Source organism: Eptesicus fuscus, chromosome 6 (genome assembly GCF_027574615.1).
Source record: "Eptesicus fuscus isolate TK198812 chromosome 6, DD_ASM_mEF_20220401, whole genome shotgun sequence".
Lineage (NCBI taxonomy): Eukaryota > Metazoa > Chordata > Mammalia > Chiroptera > Vespertilionidae > Eptesicus > Eptesicus fuscus.
In genome coordinates, this window is record NC_072478.1 from 55,866,740 (window position 1) to 55,880,717 (window position 13,978).

General features: G+C 37.6%; 1 protein-coding gene across 3 annotated transcripts in view; it reads right to left on the minus strand.

Annotated features, from left to right (window-relative positions):
- Positions 1-2,001: 2,001 nt before the first annotated feature.
- SMAD1 (SMAD family member 1) overlaps positions 2,002-13,978 on the minus strand; it is a 75,351-nt gene continuing 63,374 nt past the window's right edge. For all 3 annotated transcript variants that reach the window (XM_008143875.3, XM_054717699.1, XM_054717700.1), the window contains exons 5-7: positions 12,444-12,665; positions 6,708-6,964; positions 2,002-3,372 (exon numbers count right to left, since the gene is read on the minus strand). In XM_008143875.3, the coding sequence (XP_008142097.1) occupies positions 3,229-3,372; positions 6,708-6,964; positions 12,444-12,665 (623 nt within the window). In that variant the 3' untranslated portion in view covers positions 2,002-3,228. The remainder of the gene's footprint in view (positions 3,373-6,707; positions 6,965-12,443; positions 12,666-13,978) is intronic.

Below are 13,978 nucleotides of genomic sequence, written 5' to 3' on the forward strand. Positions count from 1 at the left end.
AGGCTAACCTTTGGACCCGAATTTCCTACAGCACACCCAATATCTACGCTAAGTTGTCATAATCACCTCGTTCAAGGATAAACTAATCATAGAGGATTAGCACAGGTGACTTTTCATTTCTTCTTTTGGTTTTTCCTGGACTTTAAAAACCTTTAGTAAGCGAGTATTGTTTTGATTAAAAGAAAATTATCTATAGAAGTTATCTATATGGAGTGATGTCATAAGATAGGCTTTATTGCCTCTATTTTCACAGATGAGGAAACAGGTGCAGAAAAGTCACGAAACTTGTTCGAGGTCAACTACTACTAGCTGGCAAAGTGAGGCCTGGGTGGCTCCAGAACTCTCCATGTCTGATCATCCTGTCATTCCTTAGTGGCTGATAATACACCTGCTATGAAACAGTCCACAGTGCTTGGTTTTGTTTGAATTAGCTTTTTTTTTTTTTCTTCTCTCAAATAGTTGCTCTGACTTTTTCATTCCTTTAGTTGAAAACTTCCAGACTTAATGGCCTCCTATGGCCGATGACAATGGTCTTCACTAAGATCTGACCAAATATACAAATAATTGCCTTTGAGCATAAAAGGCCGATTTATGCACCATGCTGCAAGCTCCTAAGGCCCAATCTAGTATGTTTCAATTTACTGGATGATCTTGGAGTTTATCTGGTAGAACTACAAGCTACCAGCATCGCCACATGCAATTAACTGGCATCACCATCCCATCAAGGTCGGTGAAATAGCTGTTCACTAGGGAAAGGGTGAGAAATCCTGGCCTGAGCTCTTTATTTTTAGACAATTTCCAGTTTCACCTGTTAAGAGTCCAATAGTCTTAATTTATTGATCCTTCTTTTATTATATCTCACTAATCACCATCATTGGACCAGATCACCTGTACCAGGAATGACGTAGCAGGTAAGTGGAAAAACAGAGTACAGGGGAGGGTTTAAGAAAACAGGGACCCCTATACTTACATGCAGCTGTATTTCCAAGGTATTTTCACACATATTTTTCTTCCAGCAGATCCTCACCTCAACTTTGTGGTAAGAACACAGCATCATCTCCATTTTACAGATGAGGAAAATGGAAGTTCACAGACACTGAGTGACCCAGCAGAGGCACGCATGAATTTGTGTTATAATGTAGGTCTTCTATTCAGGGTTTTCTCCATTTGCACCATGATGTCTTCGGAGACAGTAAGATGCAGTGGACATTTCTACTGAGTCATAGTTTAGGGAATAAGGGGGGCTGGTCATAATTCTGGGAAAGAGACATAAAAATGTCCAGGAGAACAAGTTGCATCTATTTGGCCAAAGAAGAATTGAAGTCTTCAAATCTGCATCCTTTGTAGGCAAACTTGGTTTAGGGGGGTGAGGTGGAGAATGGGAGAGAGAGGATCCCAGGCCAAGTAGATTGCAAAAGTACAAGTCCTCAGTTAATGTCAATAAGTCCTGTGACGTCAAGCAAAATGGCACATAATGAACACAATTTTACCAGAGATTAATGGACATAAACAAAAGTTAAGTTCCTATAGCATTGCATCAACATTATAACAAAGTGACATGGAACAAAATGACGCTGAGGACCCACTGTGATCATTTTGATTTGTTGCCGTGTTGGCTCTCATTCCTCCCCAATGCTAGGTCCTTTCACAGCCACCTTTGCATTTCACCTGAAGTTTAGAAATTGGGGATACTTTTGGTTGACTGAATGGCATCCACCAATAATTGCTGCTGCTATAATTCCTCACATAAAAAAGTTTATACATTTAGATTAGGAATTCCAGGTTTTGCTAATTTGTCTTTCTTAATTTTTAAAGTTCCACAGGTCCTTTCTTTTCTGATTTAAAGCAACTCTGTTCTCTTCATGATTCAATATCCCTGTCTCCATGGTAGTGATTTAGTTTGTTAAGTTTGGCAAAGAATCTTTGAAAAAAATCCCTCTAAAGAGTAGTGAATCTTATGGATTGTAAAATCTAGTGTGTGAAAAAAGGAAACAACAAATGTTTAATCAAAGTAAGCAATAATGACAGGTTTATTTAAAATTTCCAGTAGAGAAAACCCACTAGTTTTGGAATAAAAGTACTCAATGTATGAGAGCATAGTGAATATAAAAGATTAGCAGAGAAAATAAAACCAAACATAGTACAAAAAAGTTTTAAAAGTCTAACATGGATTTAAGCAGGGATGTTCTTTAAATCCTCCAAATAGTTAACAGAGTTACTAGGTTTGGCAAATAATTCACTTGAGAATTAAAGCCTATTTTTGAACTGTAAACTCCATAAAAACTGTTTATTAAATTCAAGCATTCCATACAATTGGTATTGAAACATTTTTGCAGTCAATTTCAGAATAGCAGGAATTATTCATTTGCTCTCACAATTATATGAATTAACCAGCTGCATAACTGTTTTTTTGGAGCAAATGAACTAGAAGATGATAAAAAAAAAAAAAAAGTAGGATAAAAATCTCTAAAAAATTGAAACACAGCAAAATTCAGTTATCAGTTTGTTTCTTTAAAGCAACAAACTGAATTTTTACAGTATATTCTACATCTGTAGTTGTCATTTCCCTCGCCCCCACCCCCTCCAATACCCCTAAAGCCACTAGTCTAATCAATTCTTAGCTTCCAAATATTCTGTACATATATATTTAGCAAAGAGCATATGCCTAACATTATTCTGACAGCAGTATGGTCAGCATACAATTTTAGAAAGATTACTATGTATATCATCAAGATTAACCATTACTTAAAAAAAAATTACTAAACAAGTATTTTTAAAATATTATGAAAACCCATGAAAAGAAGACTCCACATGGGCTCTAAACCTGATAAAAACACACTTCAGAAAGACTATTAATGCTAAACTTCTGCCGAACGATGACCTTAAAGTGCCAAACACAAAAGAATCTCTTAGGACCGGTTTTCCAATTGATTTGTCCCTGGCTTGGCCATCTCTCTTTTAACTATACACAAAGTCCTGCTAAAAGTATGCATTTTAGGTGATTTTTACAACAGAATGTTACAATGTAAACTAAACAGATTCTTGATATCAACAGTATGTTACCAAGGTGTTTTTTGTTGTTTTTTTTAATTTCTGAATCCAACAGTTGGTCACAGAGGTCAAGTATTATCGAGGCTCCTTTGTCAGTTGTCAATCGTGTCTGACTCATCCATCCTTCAAGTACATGCAAGGCTCAACAGTTTTCAAGAGGCAGAAGCCTGAGGCCGTTTAAGACACAGATGAAATAGGATTGTGAGGTGAACCCATCTGAGTGAGAACTTTATCCAGCCACTGGAGGGGGCCATGCAGGTGGATCTCAATCCAGCAGGGGGTGCTAGTAACATCTTGGCGGTGGTATTCTGCTCCCCAACCCTAGAAACAACACGTAGGAGGTCATTCAACTTGCTTAACTCAGTGGTAAAACTGAGTAAGTAAAAAGAGCTCACATAATCAGACATAAAAATACGGATGCTTTCCACGGGACAAATGCATGGGCGCACAAACACACACAATTTGGCAGGCACTTTCAGGGAACGGGTGTGTTCCCAGCTCCCCAAAGCCCATCCATGGATTCTGGATTAATAAGTCGTGGTCTTGGGGAATAAAAGTTTTAGAATACATTATAAGGCTGTTTTAATAAAGACAGCGTGTTAAACTTTCATTTTCATTGCCCATTATGTTACTAATAGTATTGTAATAGATATTAAATTCTCACTTTATCGCCAAATAAAATAAGGAAAAGGGTAGTATGTGAGACAGACTGACATTCTGTTCCTTCTTATTCAACCACTGGAGGTCCTCCTATCGACACAGGGCTCTTGAGCTTTTAATCTCTAAGCAAAACTGGCAGGAGCATGTAAGTATCCAAAAGCTATTATAGAAACCTAATCATTGCCTTGAATGTATGGATTTTCATTTTCATTTGTACAGGAAGGGATCTTGCCAGATAACTTCAAGATTACTGCACCAGGACACTAAGGCTGCAAAGAAGGAAGTCACTATGCAGAAGGGAAAAGTAATTTTGCTATTGCAAAGGTGAGTAACTCACTGGTGTGGTGGCCAACAGAATATGACATTCTGATAAGCCCTGGTTTCCTGAGGAATAGAAGAATAGACTGGGTTCTATCTTTGAAGGCGGGATCAGGTCTTACTTACCTTCTATCTCAAACATCCAGCGAGTGATTGGCACAAAGCAAAAGCTCTAGAGAAACACCTGTTCACCTGAGCGGACTTGGATTTTTCAGATATGGGGAATTTACTATGCAAATAATTTATAAAATATATGTTTTGTGTTAAAGTCCAAAACTGGTCACCTTAGAAATAGTATAAGACTGGCTATTGATATTAGCAGTATGTTCTATATCATTCCCCTAAGATGCTAAGTGTGAGAGGGCAAAGTATGCTGTCCTTATGATGATAAAGAACAAGGTAGTGAACATTTTTTGGTTGCTAATATATAAGCAGCTGCCCTTTATCATGTCAGCAGGAGTTTTAAAACAAGATTTATTTATCCTTAACTCTCCAAATCCAGGTTCCCAGTTATGTCCATTATACTTGTATAACTCTCCATTCTAGCACTTACCACATTATAATTAAACATACACCAGGCCATAAGCATCTTGAAGCTAGAGACTTTAGGTACTTTTCCATCTCTGTGTTAATTCTCTGGGAAAGTGTTCAAAGTCCAGTTTTGGACTTTAACACAAAACATATATTTTATAAATTATTTGCATAGTAAATTCCCCATATCTGAAAAATCCAAGTCCGCTCAGGTGAACAGGTGTTTCTCTAGAGCTTTTGCTTTGTGCCCATCACTCGCTGGATGTTTGCGATAGAAGATAAGTAAGACCTGATCCCGCCTTCAAAGATAGAACCCAGTCTATTCTGCTAGATGAATAAATTCTAATATATTTTTAAGGCATATCCTTGTGTTATAACACTTTTTATTAGTGTAAAGGTTGTTTTGATGTGTGTAAAAGTAAATAATTAAAAACGTGTAAAAGTTAAATAATTAAAATTGATTGGGTAATCAACATGAAATGAGTTTGGGGGAAAAGTCAATTGAGCAAGAGTCATAAATTCTTGAAGAGTGGTCCTTCAGTAATAACAGACTCATCCAGGGACCTCAGCAATGACTGCCACAATGCCTGACTCCATGCACCCATTTTAAAGATGAGGACAATGAAGATCAGAAAAAAAAATCCCTGTGCCTGAACCACATCGTTAAAATGGCAGACTGAGCTAGAACTTGGATGGCCTCCTCTCGAGAGGGATTCTTTCCTCCATATCAACAAAAACAGCCAACGAAAAGCATTGCCCTCATTTTGAAATTCATTTTAGCCAAAATGCGAAGTCAAAAATTAAATATTAATGTTAACAGTGGACAAGGAAGGTCTTTGTAGTCGCATAGGTACAAAACATATAGGTAAACTTCTTCAAAAGGTAAAAAAAACAAATCGCTTTTAATACTAAAAAAGGCACCAGACTCAGCAATGAAGTGCTGTGGAATTATGTTTCGAGAAAAACAACACCAAGAGAACACACTGAAAGTCTGCTAATATAACTCAAAGAAGTAGGAAAAAAGATATTTGGGGAAGGATATCTGTGATCCACAAGATGAATAACACAGTCAGGTTTGCAAATTGCCCTCTGTAATAAACACATTACAGAACAGGTTTAACAACAAGTTAGATGAGCTTCTGAAGAGAGGACATGAAAGGTGGTTGCCTCACCCAAATATATAATTAATTTTGTTTCTCAAGGTAACAGAGGATAAAAATTTATCTTTGAGAATTCAGCAACAAGGCAGTCAGTCACTAGAATAAGTTACTGACTCATGAAATTGAATCAGATACTTAAATGTTTTACATTTCAATGGCATCTGAATTTTTTTTTTTTATTTCTCGGAGGTAAAAGAGGAGACAGCAAAGAGATCAATTATTGTGAGCAATGTCCTAACCTTCTCCCTCCTCCTACCTTACAATACGGTCTTAGAGCCAAGGCATCTATTTATCTTTGGGCAAAGGCCTTATTCACTTTTGAATTACAAGAAAATTCATAGGGTTTACTGGAACCACTAAAAAAACTGACCAACTGAAAATAAATCCCAGTTGATGAACTTTTATTTTTACAAAAACACTGCTTGCTTATTGTTAAAACAAAAGCAAGAGGTGTTACCATCATAAAAAGCATAGAATGAAAAGTAAAGGAAGGGGGTGTGTTGATTGAATTGATCTTATAAGACAACCAAGCATTTAAACTATGTATATTAAGTATAATACATAACATACTAATGGTATTACGATAGGTAAAATAGTGCTACTCAAATAAGGAAAATGTTTTAAAGCCTGTTACTATTGACATGTAACACACACACTCGTATAATCCAATGATACAGTAAGTCCTCTCTTAATGTTCTGTGACTTTAAGTGAAATGACCAATTTTTCATAGGGCAATTGATATAAACAAGAGTTAAGTTTCTATGGTGCCTTGTCAATACTATAACAAAATTACGTTGAATGAAACGACATTATTCGAGGACCTGCTGTACTTTCCTAATAACTGCTATCCTTGTTTAAGTTTAAAAATGCCTGGATAACAAGGTGGGCTCTATGGACATGAATGGAGAAGAGACAGACTGATATACTGGGAGAAAGCATAGCACAGGGGTGTTAGACCCCCACCGGAGGAATTAGAGCTCTCTCACCTTCACAAAGCTCATGCGTATAGTACACATTTTTGTGAGCTCATAGACGGTCTCGAAGCCATGGTTCACAGACTGTGCCAATAACTGAGCAAATTCCTGGTTATTAAAAATTTTCAAACTGCACCCACTCGGGATCTTGCACACAGTAGTGGGATGAAATCCGTGATGGTAGTTGCAGTTCCGACTTTGCACAAAGATGCTACTGTCGCTGAGGCATTCGGCATATACCTCCCCTCCAACATAGTAAAGGTGGACGCCTGTGGGAAGACAAAGCACCGAGTCAGTTGTTACAGCTGAAAAGCATGTGAATTTATGCAACATATGAATATAGGTGGATGTGAACTTTGGCTAATTAGATAACTAGATATTCTCCCAGTCTTGCACAACTGGATAGAACCTTAGTTAACTGTATTAGTCAATATAGTGACCATATGTCAACATGCACGTCTAGGTTTCTAAGAAATAATATAACAAAGTCTCTTAAAACTCAGTAACAGGGTGCAGCAATTTCATTCTAATAAGTGTTTAATGCCCTGTTTGGCCATGGATTGAAAGCACATTCCCGCTTTAAAAATACAGCACAATAAAGCTGGACTTCATTATGGGATCCTGCACAGATTCACCACACCAGCTTGTTAGCATTTATTTTGCAGCTGAACTGTTTGAAAATGTTGAGGGTAGGGGAAGGGAGGATCGAGACGTAAAAGAACTAGGAAACCACAGGTGGAGGAAGTATGGCTGAGAGCTGTAAGATGTAAGGTCCCGGAAAAAAAACACACACTAGAAAAATAATCCAAACTGTGTGGAATCTGATCTCACTGAACTACCATCTGCTCCAAACCTTTTCCTGTGAGATCCAGAGTGCCAGGAGTGTAGGAAATTGATCTTACCGAGCCTCTAAAAAAAGGAAAGGGGAAAAAACCATCTGACGAAGCCCCACACCAGTTAGGGAGATTATTACCGGCCACCCAGAGAACGGAGTCCCATCCCATGTGGCTTTAAGTGATCTAGCTACCTTGCAGGTAACTCTTGCATGGTTTAGTCAATGCTAAAACTACTCTCTCACAGGAAATATTATGTGTTGTGTGTACATGTGCACACAACGGCTAAGACTTCTTGCAACAATTCAATAGCAGCTGGAGCAAAAGCCCATTTTTCTGTCTGATGCAGAGAAAATTTAAGTGCATGCTCTGTAGGTTTGTTGTTGTTGTTTTACTTTTTTCCTTGATTATAAAAGTGACAAATATTCATTTTAGAAAATTTAGAAAGCCAAAATATAAAGCAGACGACAGTTTCATTTCTTTAGTGACCCAGACACAAGAATTGTTAACTGTGTGACACACTGTATGAGGTTTTGAGGATCATTAAACTTTCTTTGCAGACATCTGAAATATCTACATGACTGTAGGGATACAACCACTTATTTAATGATTCTCCCATTACTGGGCCATTGTGTTCACACTAATTTTCTGCTATGATAAATGTCTCTGGATCCTTTTTATAATACCCTTAAGAGAGAATCCTAGAAGTTAAATCATTGGATTGAACACTGTTGATTCACCTTGCCAAATGAGTTTCCAGAATGCTTCCATCAATTTACACCCTGCTCACCAGCAGTGTATGATACCTTTCTCATCTCACCGTGCCAGTACTGAGTCCGAGTTTAAAACAAAAACAAAAGTTCCCTAATTAAGAGCTGAAAAACAATATTGTTTTAATTTGCACGTGAGGCTGATATGATGATTTCATATGTTTATTAGCCACTTGTGTTTCTCTTATGAATTTACTGTTCATATTTCTCATCTATTTATCCTGCCAGGGCTCTAGTATTTTTATTTTTTATGAACTGCACATATAATTTAATTGTTTCCCCATTAGCCCTTTGCCTTTTAATTTTGTCTATGTTTGTTTTTTTTAACCTACGGAAGTTTGAAGTCTTTAAGTAGTCAAACCTCTTGTGGTCTTTTCTGTTGCTTTATATGCTTAGAAAATTTCTCTCTCTCTGATCAAATACATTTTCTCCTAACTTTTTAATAGTCTGCCTTTTTAAAAAAATTTCAGCGCATTAATCTATTTGCATATATGGAATGAGGTCAGGGTTCCTCCCTCCAGCCTCACCCCAAAGCTAGCATTGTTACTGCAGGCCCATTAGAAGAATACTCTACTGATCTTAACATACATTAAATTTTAAAATACTGTGTAGTCTGAGTTTAATTTATTCCACTGTTTTGTCTACACACTAATTTAATTATTGTTTCATAATGTTTTATTAACCCTAACATCAAGTATATTTTCTTTACTCTTCCACTAAAAAAAATTAGCTATTTTCACTTGTTTATAATATTCAGAAAACATTTTCCAACTTTCAAAAAAACATTACATTGTGATTCTGACATAGATTGTTTAAAAGTATAAATTAAGTTAGGAAGAATGAATATCCTCAAAATATTTTCACAATATTAGGCCTTTTCTTTAAGGTACACAGAATGCCTACTTATTTATTCAAATTTTCTTTCTCTTGCAATAACATTTGATTTTCTTAACATAAATCTCAAATATTGCTGGTTCAGATTATTCCAAAAAATGTGTGTTTTCTGTTGCTATTGGGAATGTCATTTCACCCTCTAGTGTATTTTCTAACTGATTGTTGCCAGATTAAAGGAAACTGACATATAATTTCTAAAAACAGATTTATTGGAAGTTTCTAGATAAACAATCATATCATTTGAATTGACACAATGACCATAAGTAATACTGACATATGGGCGAAGGAGGAAAGGCACTCATAAACTTATGGTTCAAGTGGAGATTCATAAAAGCTTCCTGGAAAGTAATTTAGCAAAGTATATCGAGTTTATGACCTACTAATTTCACTTCAAGAATTTATCCCCCCAAATCTATCCTAAGAATATCAGCAATCAATTAATCATATCATCTGCAAATAATGATCATTTTGGCTTATTGCCATGATCTGTAATTCCACAATAGTCAAGGCATCTGGAACAATTTTAAATAACAGCATTCCCAGAATTCTCATCTTCTTCCTAATTTTTAATAGGAATGTCCCAGAGTACAATGACTTTTTACTACTTTGGGGCAATGGCCAACTTTAGAACGTAATGAAAACTATGTCCCTCTAACCCAAATGTATGCAAAATTGTGTTTATCTACAATCTCAGGGGTTTACAGACCACAGAAAGGTATTTGTATGCTGAGTTCTAGCATTTCATCATTACACGTGTAGCTTAGGGTTCCTTTCCCCTTAATCAGGTTAAGGAACTATCTATCAATTCCTGCTTTGAGAGTTGTTGCTTATTTTAGCACTGAATGTTAAACTTTATCTCAAATGTCTTTTAAGCATCTATTAAATAACCTTTTAGTTTTATCCACTGTTCTAAATTTCATGGGTCATTTTAAAAAAACTTTTACTCTGGAAATAATTTCAAATGTACGGAAATAGAAAAACAGATCAAAGAACAGCCATATAGCCATCATCCAGATTTATCTATTGGGACAATTTACTCCACATGCTTTATCATCTGTATGTCCCTCCATTCTATTCTTCTATACATACCTACTCATACATACATGCATACATACATACATATACATATATATATTCCAGCATAGGACTGTTTTAGATCGATATTTATACAGAGCAGGGCAAAAGTAAGTTTACAGTTATGAGTAACCAAGTTTATTCTTGTATTATTGTTTTTTAATTATTGTTGTATTTAATTGTATTACCACGGTAAACCTACTTTTGCTGCACCGTGTGTGTGTGTGTGTGTGTGTGTGTGTGTGTGTGTGTGTGTGTGAGAGAGAGAGAGAGAGAGAGAGAGAGAGAGAGAGAGAGAGATGTGTGTGTGTGTGTAAATAAAATTTCTTCCTGAGCCATTGATTTCACCATGGCCCTTTACGCCTAAATACTTAAGTGTGCATTTCCCAAGCCTAGGGATATTCTCCTACACAGGCACAATACATTAGCAATGCCAGCACATTTAACACTGATATACTACTTTAATCTACCACTCATACTCTAATTTTGCCTGTTGATCCCCATAATGTCCTTTATAATATGTTTTCCCTGGATGGTACAGGATCACATCCAGGGTCAGGTTATCACACTGAGCTATCGTGTGTCCCTTTAACCTCTTTTAATTTGGAACATTCTCACACCTTTGTCTTTTGACATTGATATTTTGGGAGAATACAGTCCCTCCTCACCCTTTTTAACAGGATGCTCCTTATTTGGGATTTGTCTGACATTTCCTGATTATTAGATGCAGATTTGCATTCTCAGCTGGAACTCTGCAAAGGTGAGGTTTCCTTCTCAGGGTATCACATCTGGAGGTGTATGATACCCATCTGTCTCTCACTGGTGATGATCATTCTGCTCTCCCAGTGAAGATGTTGTCCAATTCCTCCACTGTGTAATCACTGATCTTTATTCTCCCTCGAAACGAATGGACTGTCTGTGAGGAAACACTTTAAGACCATGCACATATCCTGATTCTCATTTTAAAAATTCTCTCTATTTTTAGGATCCATGGATGATTGTTGCCTGATGGCTACCAAATGATGACTGTCCAACTCTAGCACTCAGTCTACATTTACCAGTCAGCCTTCCCCGTTCATTTATCGATTCATTACTGGCATGGATTTCTGGATTACTATTGCTTTTCAGTGAATTAACACTCATTACTGTACTTGTTATTTTGGTGCTCAAATTATCCTACAGTTGGCTCCCGTGACATGCGCCCATCATCTTCATAAGCATTTCTTTACTTTCTGACACAACAAAATGTTCCAGGCTCACTTGGTGCCTGTCTGTCCCAGCCTTGGAGTCATCAGCCCTTTCTCCAAGGAGCCTTGGTTCCTCCTAGTGAGAAATGGTGTTAGAGGTGGCTCACTAGAAGTGTTTATTGCTCCTGGGTATCTCTGCCTCTTGGTCCTTTCAGCAGACAGGTTAGAAACTATCTGCATATACAGATGCGCGCGCGCGCGCGCACACACACACACACACACACACACACATAAGATCATAAACATGCATGAACACATAACGAAAATCATGATTTCACACTGATACTTCCACAGGGTTCATTTCTTTGCCGTCCTCCACACGTGTACGTCTCTTATTTCCCAGTGAAAACCCAGGCTCTCAACATCACACATTCAGTATTAATCTTATAATCGAATCTGAAAGTTTCAGAACTGTTTCATTCATACTGCTACTAAACAATCAAGTCTACTACAAACAGTTCTGGGTTTGCTTACAATCAGGCTACCCTACCTGGCCCAGACTGAGGATATATAGCTAGGTACTATATATTCATAAATTGTTTGGGATTATTTCATTCTTTTTTATTTCCGCAGTGAGTTATGGTATTTGTCTGAAATACATTAGGTTTACTTATTTTAATTTGCTTTTCGTTTCAGGTGGTAATTTTTTAACAGCGATCCTATTCTGCAGCAAAACACAAGATAGACCAGTGCTCCCGAATAGCAAATCACAATTTCTGCTAATGACGACTAATTATCATGCGTTGGTGGGCCACAGAAACCGCTGACTGGAAGGTGGACTTCCTGGTAATGCGCATTGGGAAAATATTTACAAACTGAAGCAAGTACACATTATCCGGCGTTGCTACACTCGTTTTGCTACAGGAAAGGCTAAGCGGCTCTGGGGGGACAGGAACACAACAGACAAAAGAGGTTAAAGTGGAAACTCACCTTTTCCAATGTGCCGCCTCGTGTTTTCAATGGTGGAATTCCGATTAACGTTGGAGAGCAGCCCAAGGCAGAAACGGTTCTTATTGTTGGAAGGGTCGGTGAAACCGTCCACCAGCACACTGGTGGAGGAGGCATGGAACGCTTCTCCCACGCGGTTATTGAGCTCATAGTAGACAATAGAGCACCAGTGTTTTGGCTCCTCATAAGCAACTGCCTGAACATCTGTAAGAAAGAGAAGCTCACAGTCAACCGCGGTGAGTGCCCTGGGCTCTCAAAAACTGAAACTGTGTTGTAACATTGGCTCAGGACCATGGAATGAAGATACGGAGGAGCAACTGCAATTTTAGGGTATGGGTTGTATCTTAGGATGTCTTAGTATTCCTCACTAAGGGCAACTTTGTCCTTTGATTGGAAAACAATTTTCTCTAATTCCTGTTGGATAACCAAAATGCCAGCTAAGATAACCAAAATACCCGCAGTGTGTGGGGAACACTCACAACATGCTCTGTAACAGGCCAAAATGGAAATTACCCCCATTGCAGACCCTGGCTCACCATCTGAAGAAAGGCCACAAGTGGTAAGTGAGCTGAAGAAACAGGGGGAAGAGAACAACAGAGGGCGGGAATTGCGCCAAAGGTGCTGGCACGGAAAGGAATTACTTTCAACCAAGCCTTAGCATGCCGATGGTTTTTCAGAGCAATGGAAATCAGCTTCTAATTATTGATAAGAAGTTCCTTTACTTCACGTTAAGTTGCCAATAACCATCACGGCTACAGCTCTGCTCCAGTCCTCAAACTCAGGAAGAAACCGTGCCAGCTGGCCAACTCGCACAGAATGAATCATATCTCTCTCATCCAGATTTCATGCTCACTTCCTTATATTTGCTTTAAGTCATGCAGAGCAGGTGTGTTTTGTCTCTCCATTCCCAGAATGGGCCAACAATGGAAATTACCCAACTTTACTGACAGGATGCAGCTTGTTAAGTCAAATCTCTTAAGACTAACAAATCTCCAAACAGAACATGCTTCTAAATATTTGCAACTAGAAGGTTCTAAAGATAAGTTCCTTCTGTAGTAAAACCTCTTATACCACTGCGTTACAGATTCCAGGAATACAAACCATATATAGCCAGCATGCCAGTACGTAATGATCTGAGGTTTATGGTCTTGAATATATAATCATAAAAAAAAAAAAGGAAAGAAAATCCGAATTGGAGGCAAGTACTTCTGTGTTCTTAACATCAACCTCCATAATATTAAAATGCACTTTACTTTAGAATTCGGTACAGAAAACAAGGAAAATGATCATTAAGAAACCACTCAGCCACAGAAAAGAGGAAATACTGCCATTTGTGACAACATGGATGCACCTTGAGAATATCATGCTAAAGCAAAATAAATCAGACAAAAAAAGTTAAGAACCATATGACTTCACTCTTGGGCGATATAAAACTGAAAGCAACAAATGAACAAACAAGAAAAACAAACAAAAACTCATAGACACAGACAACAGTACACTTGAAATCTATATAATTT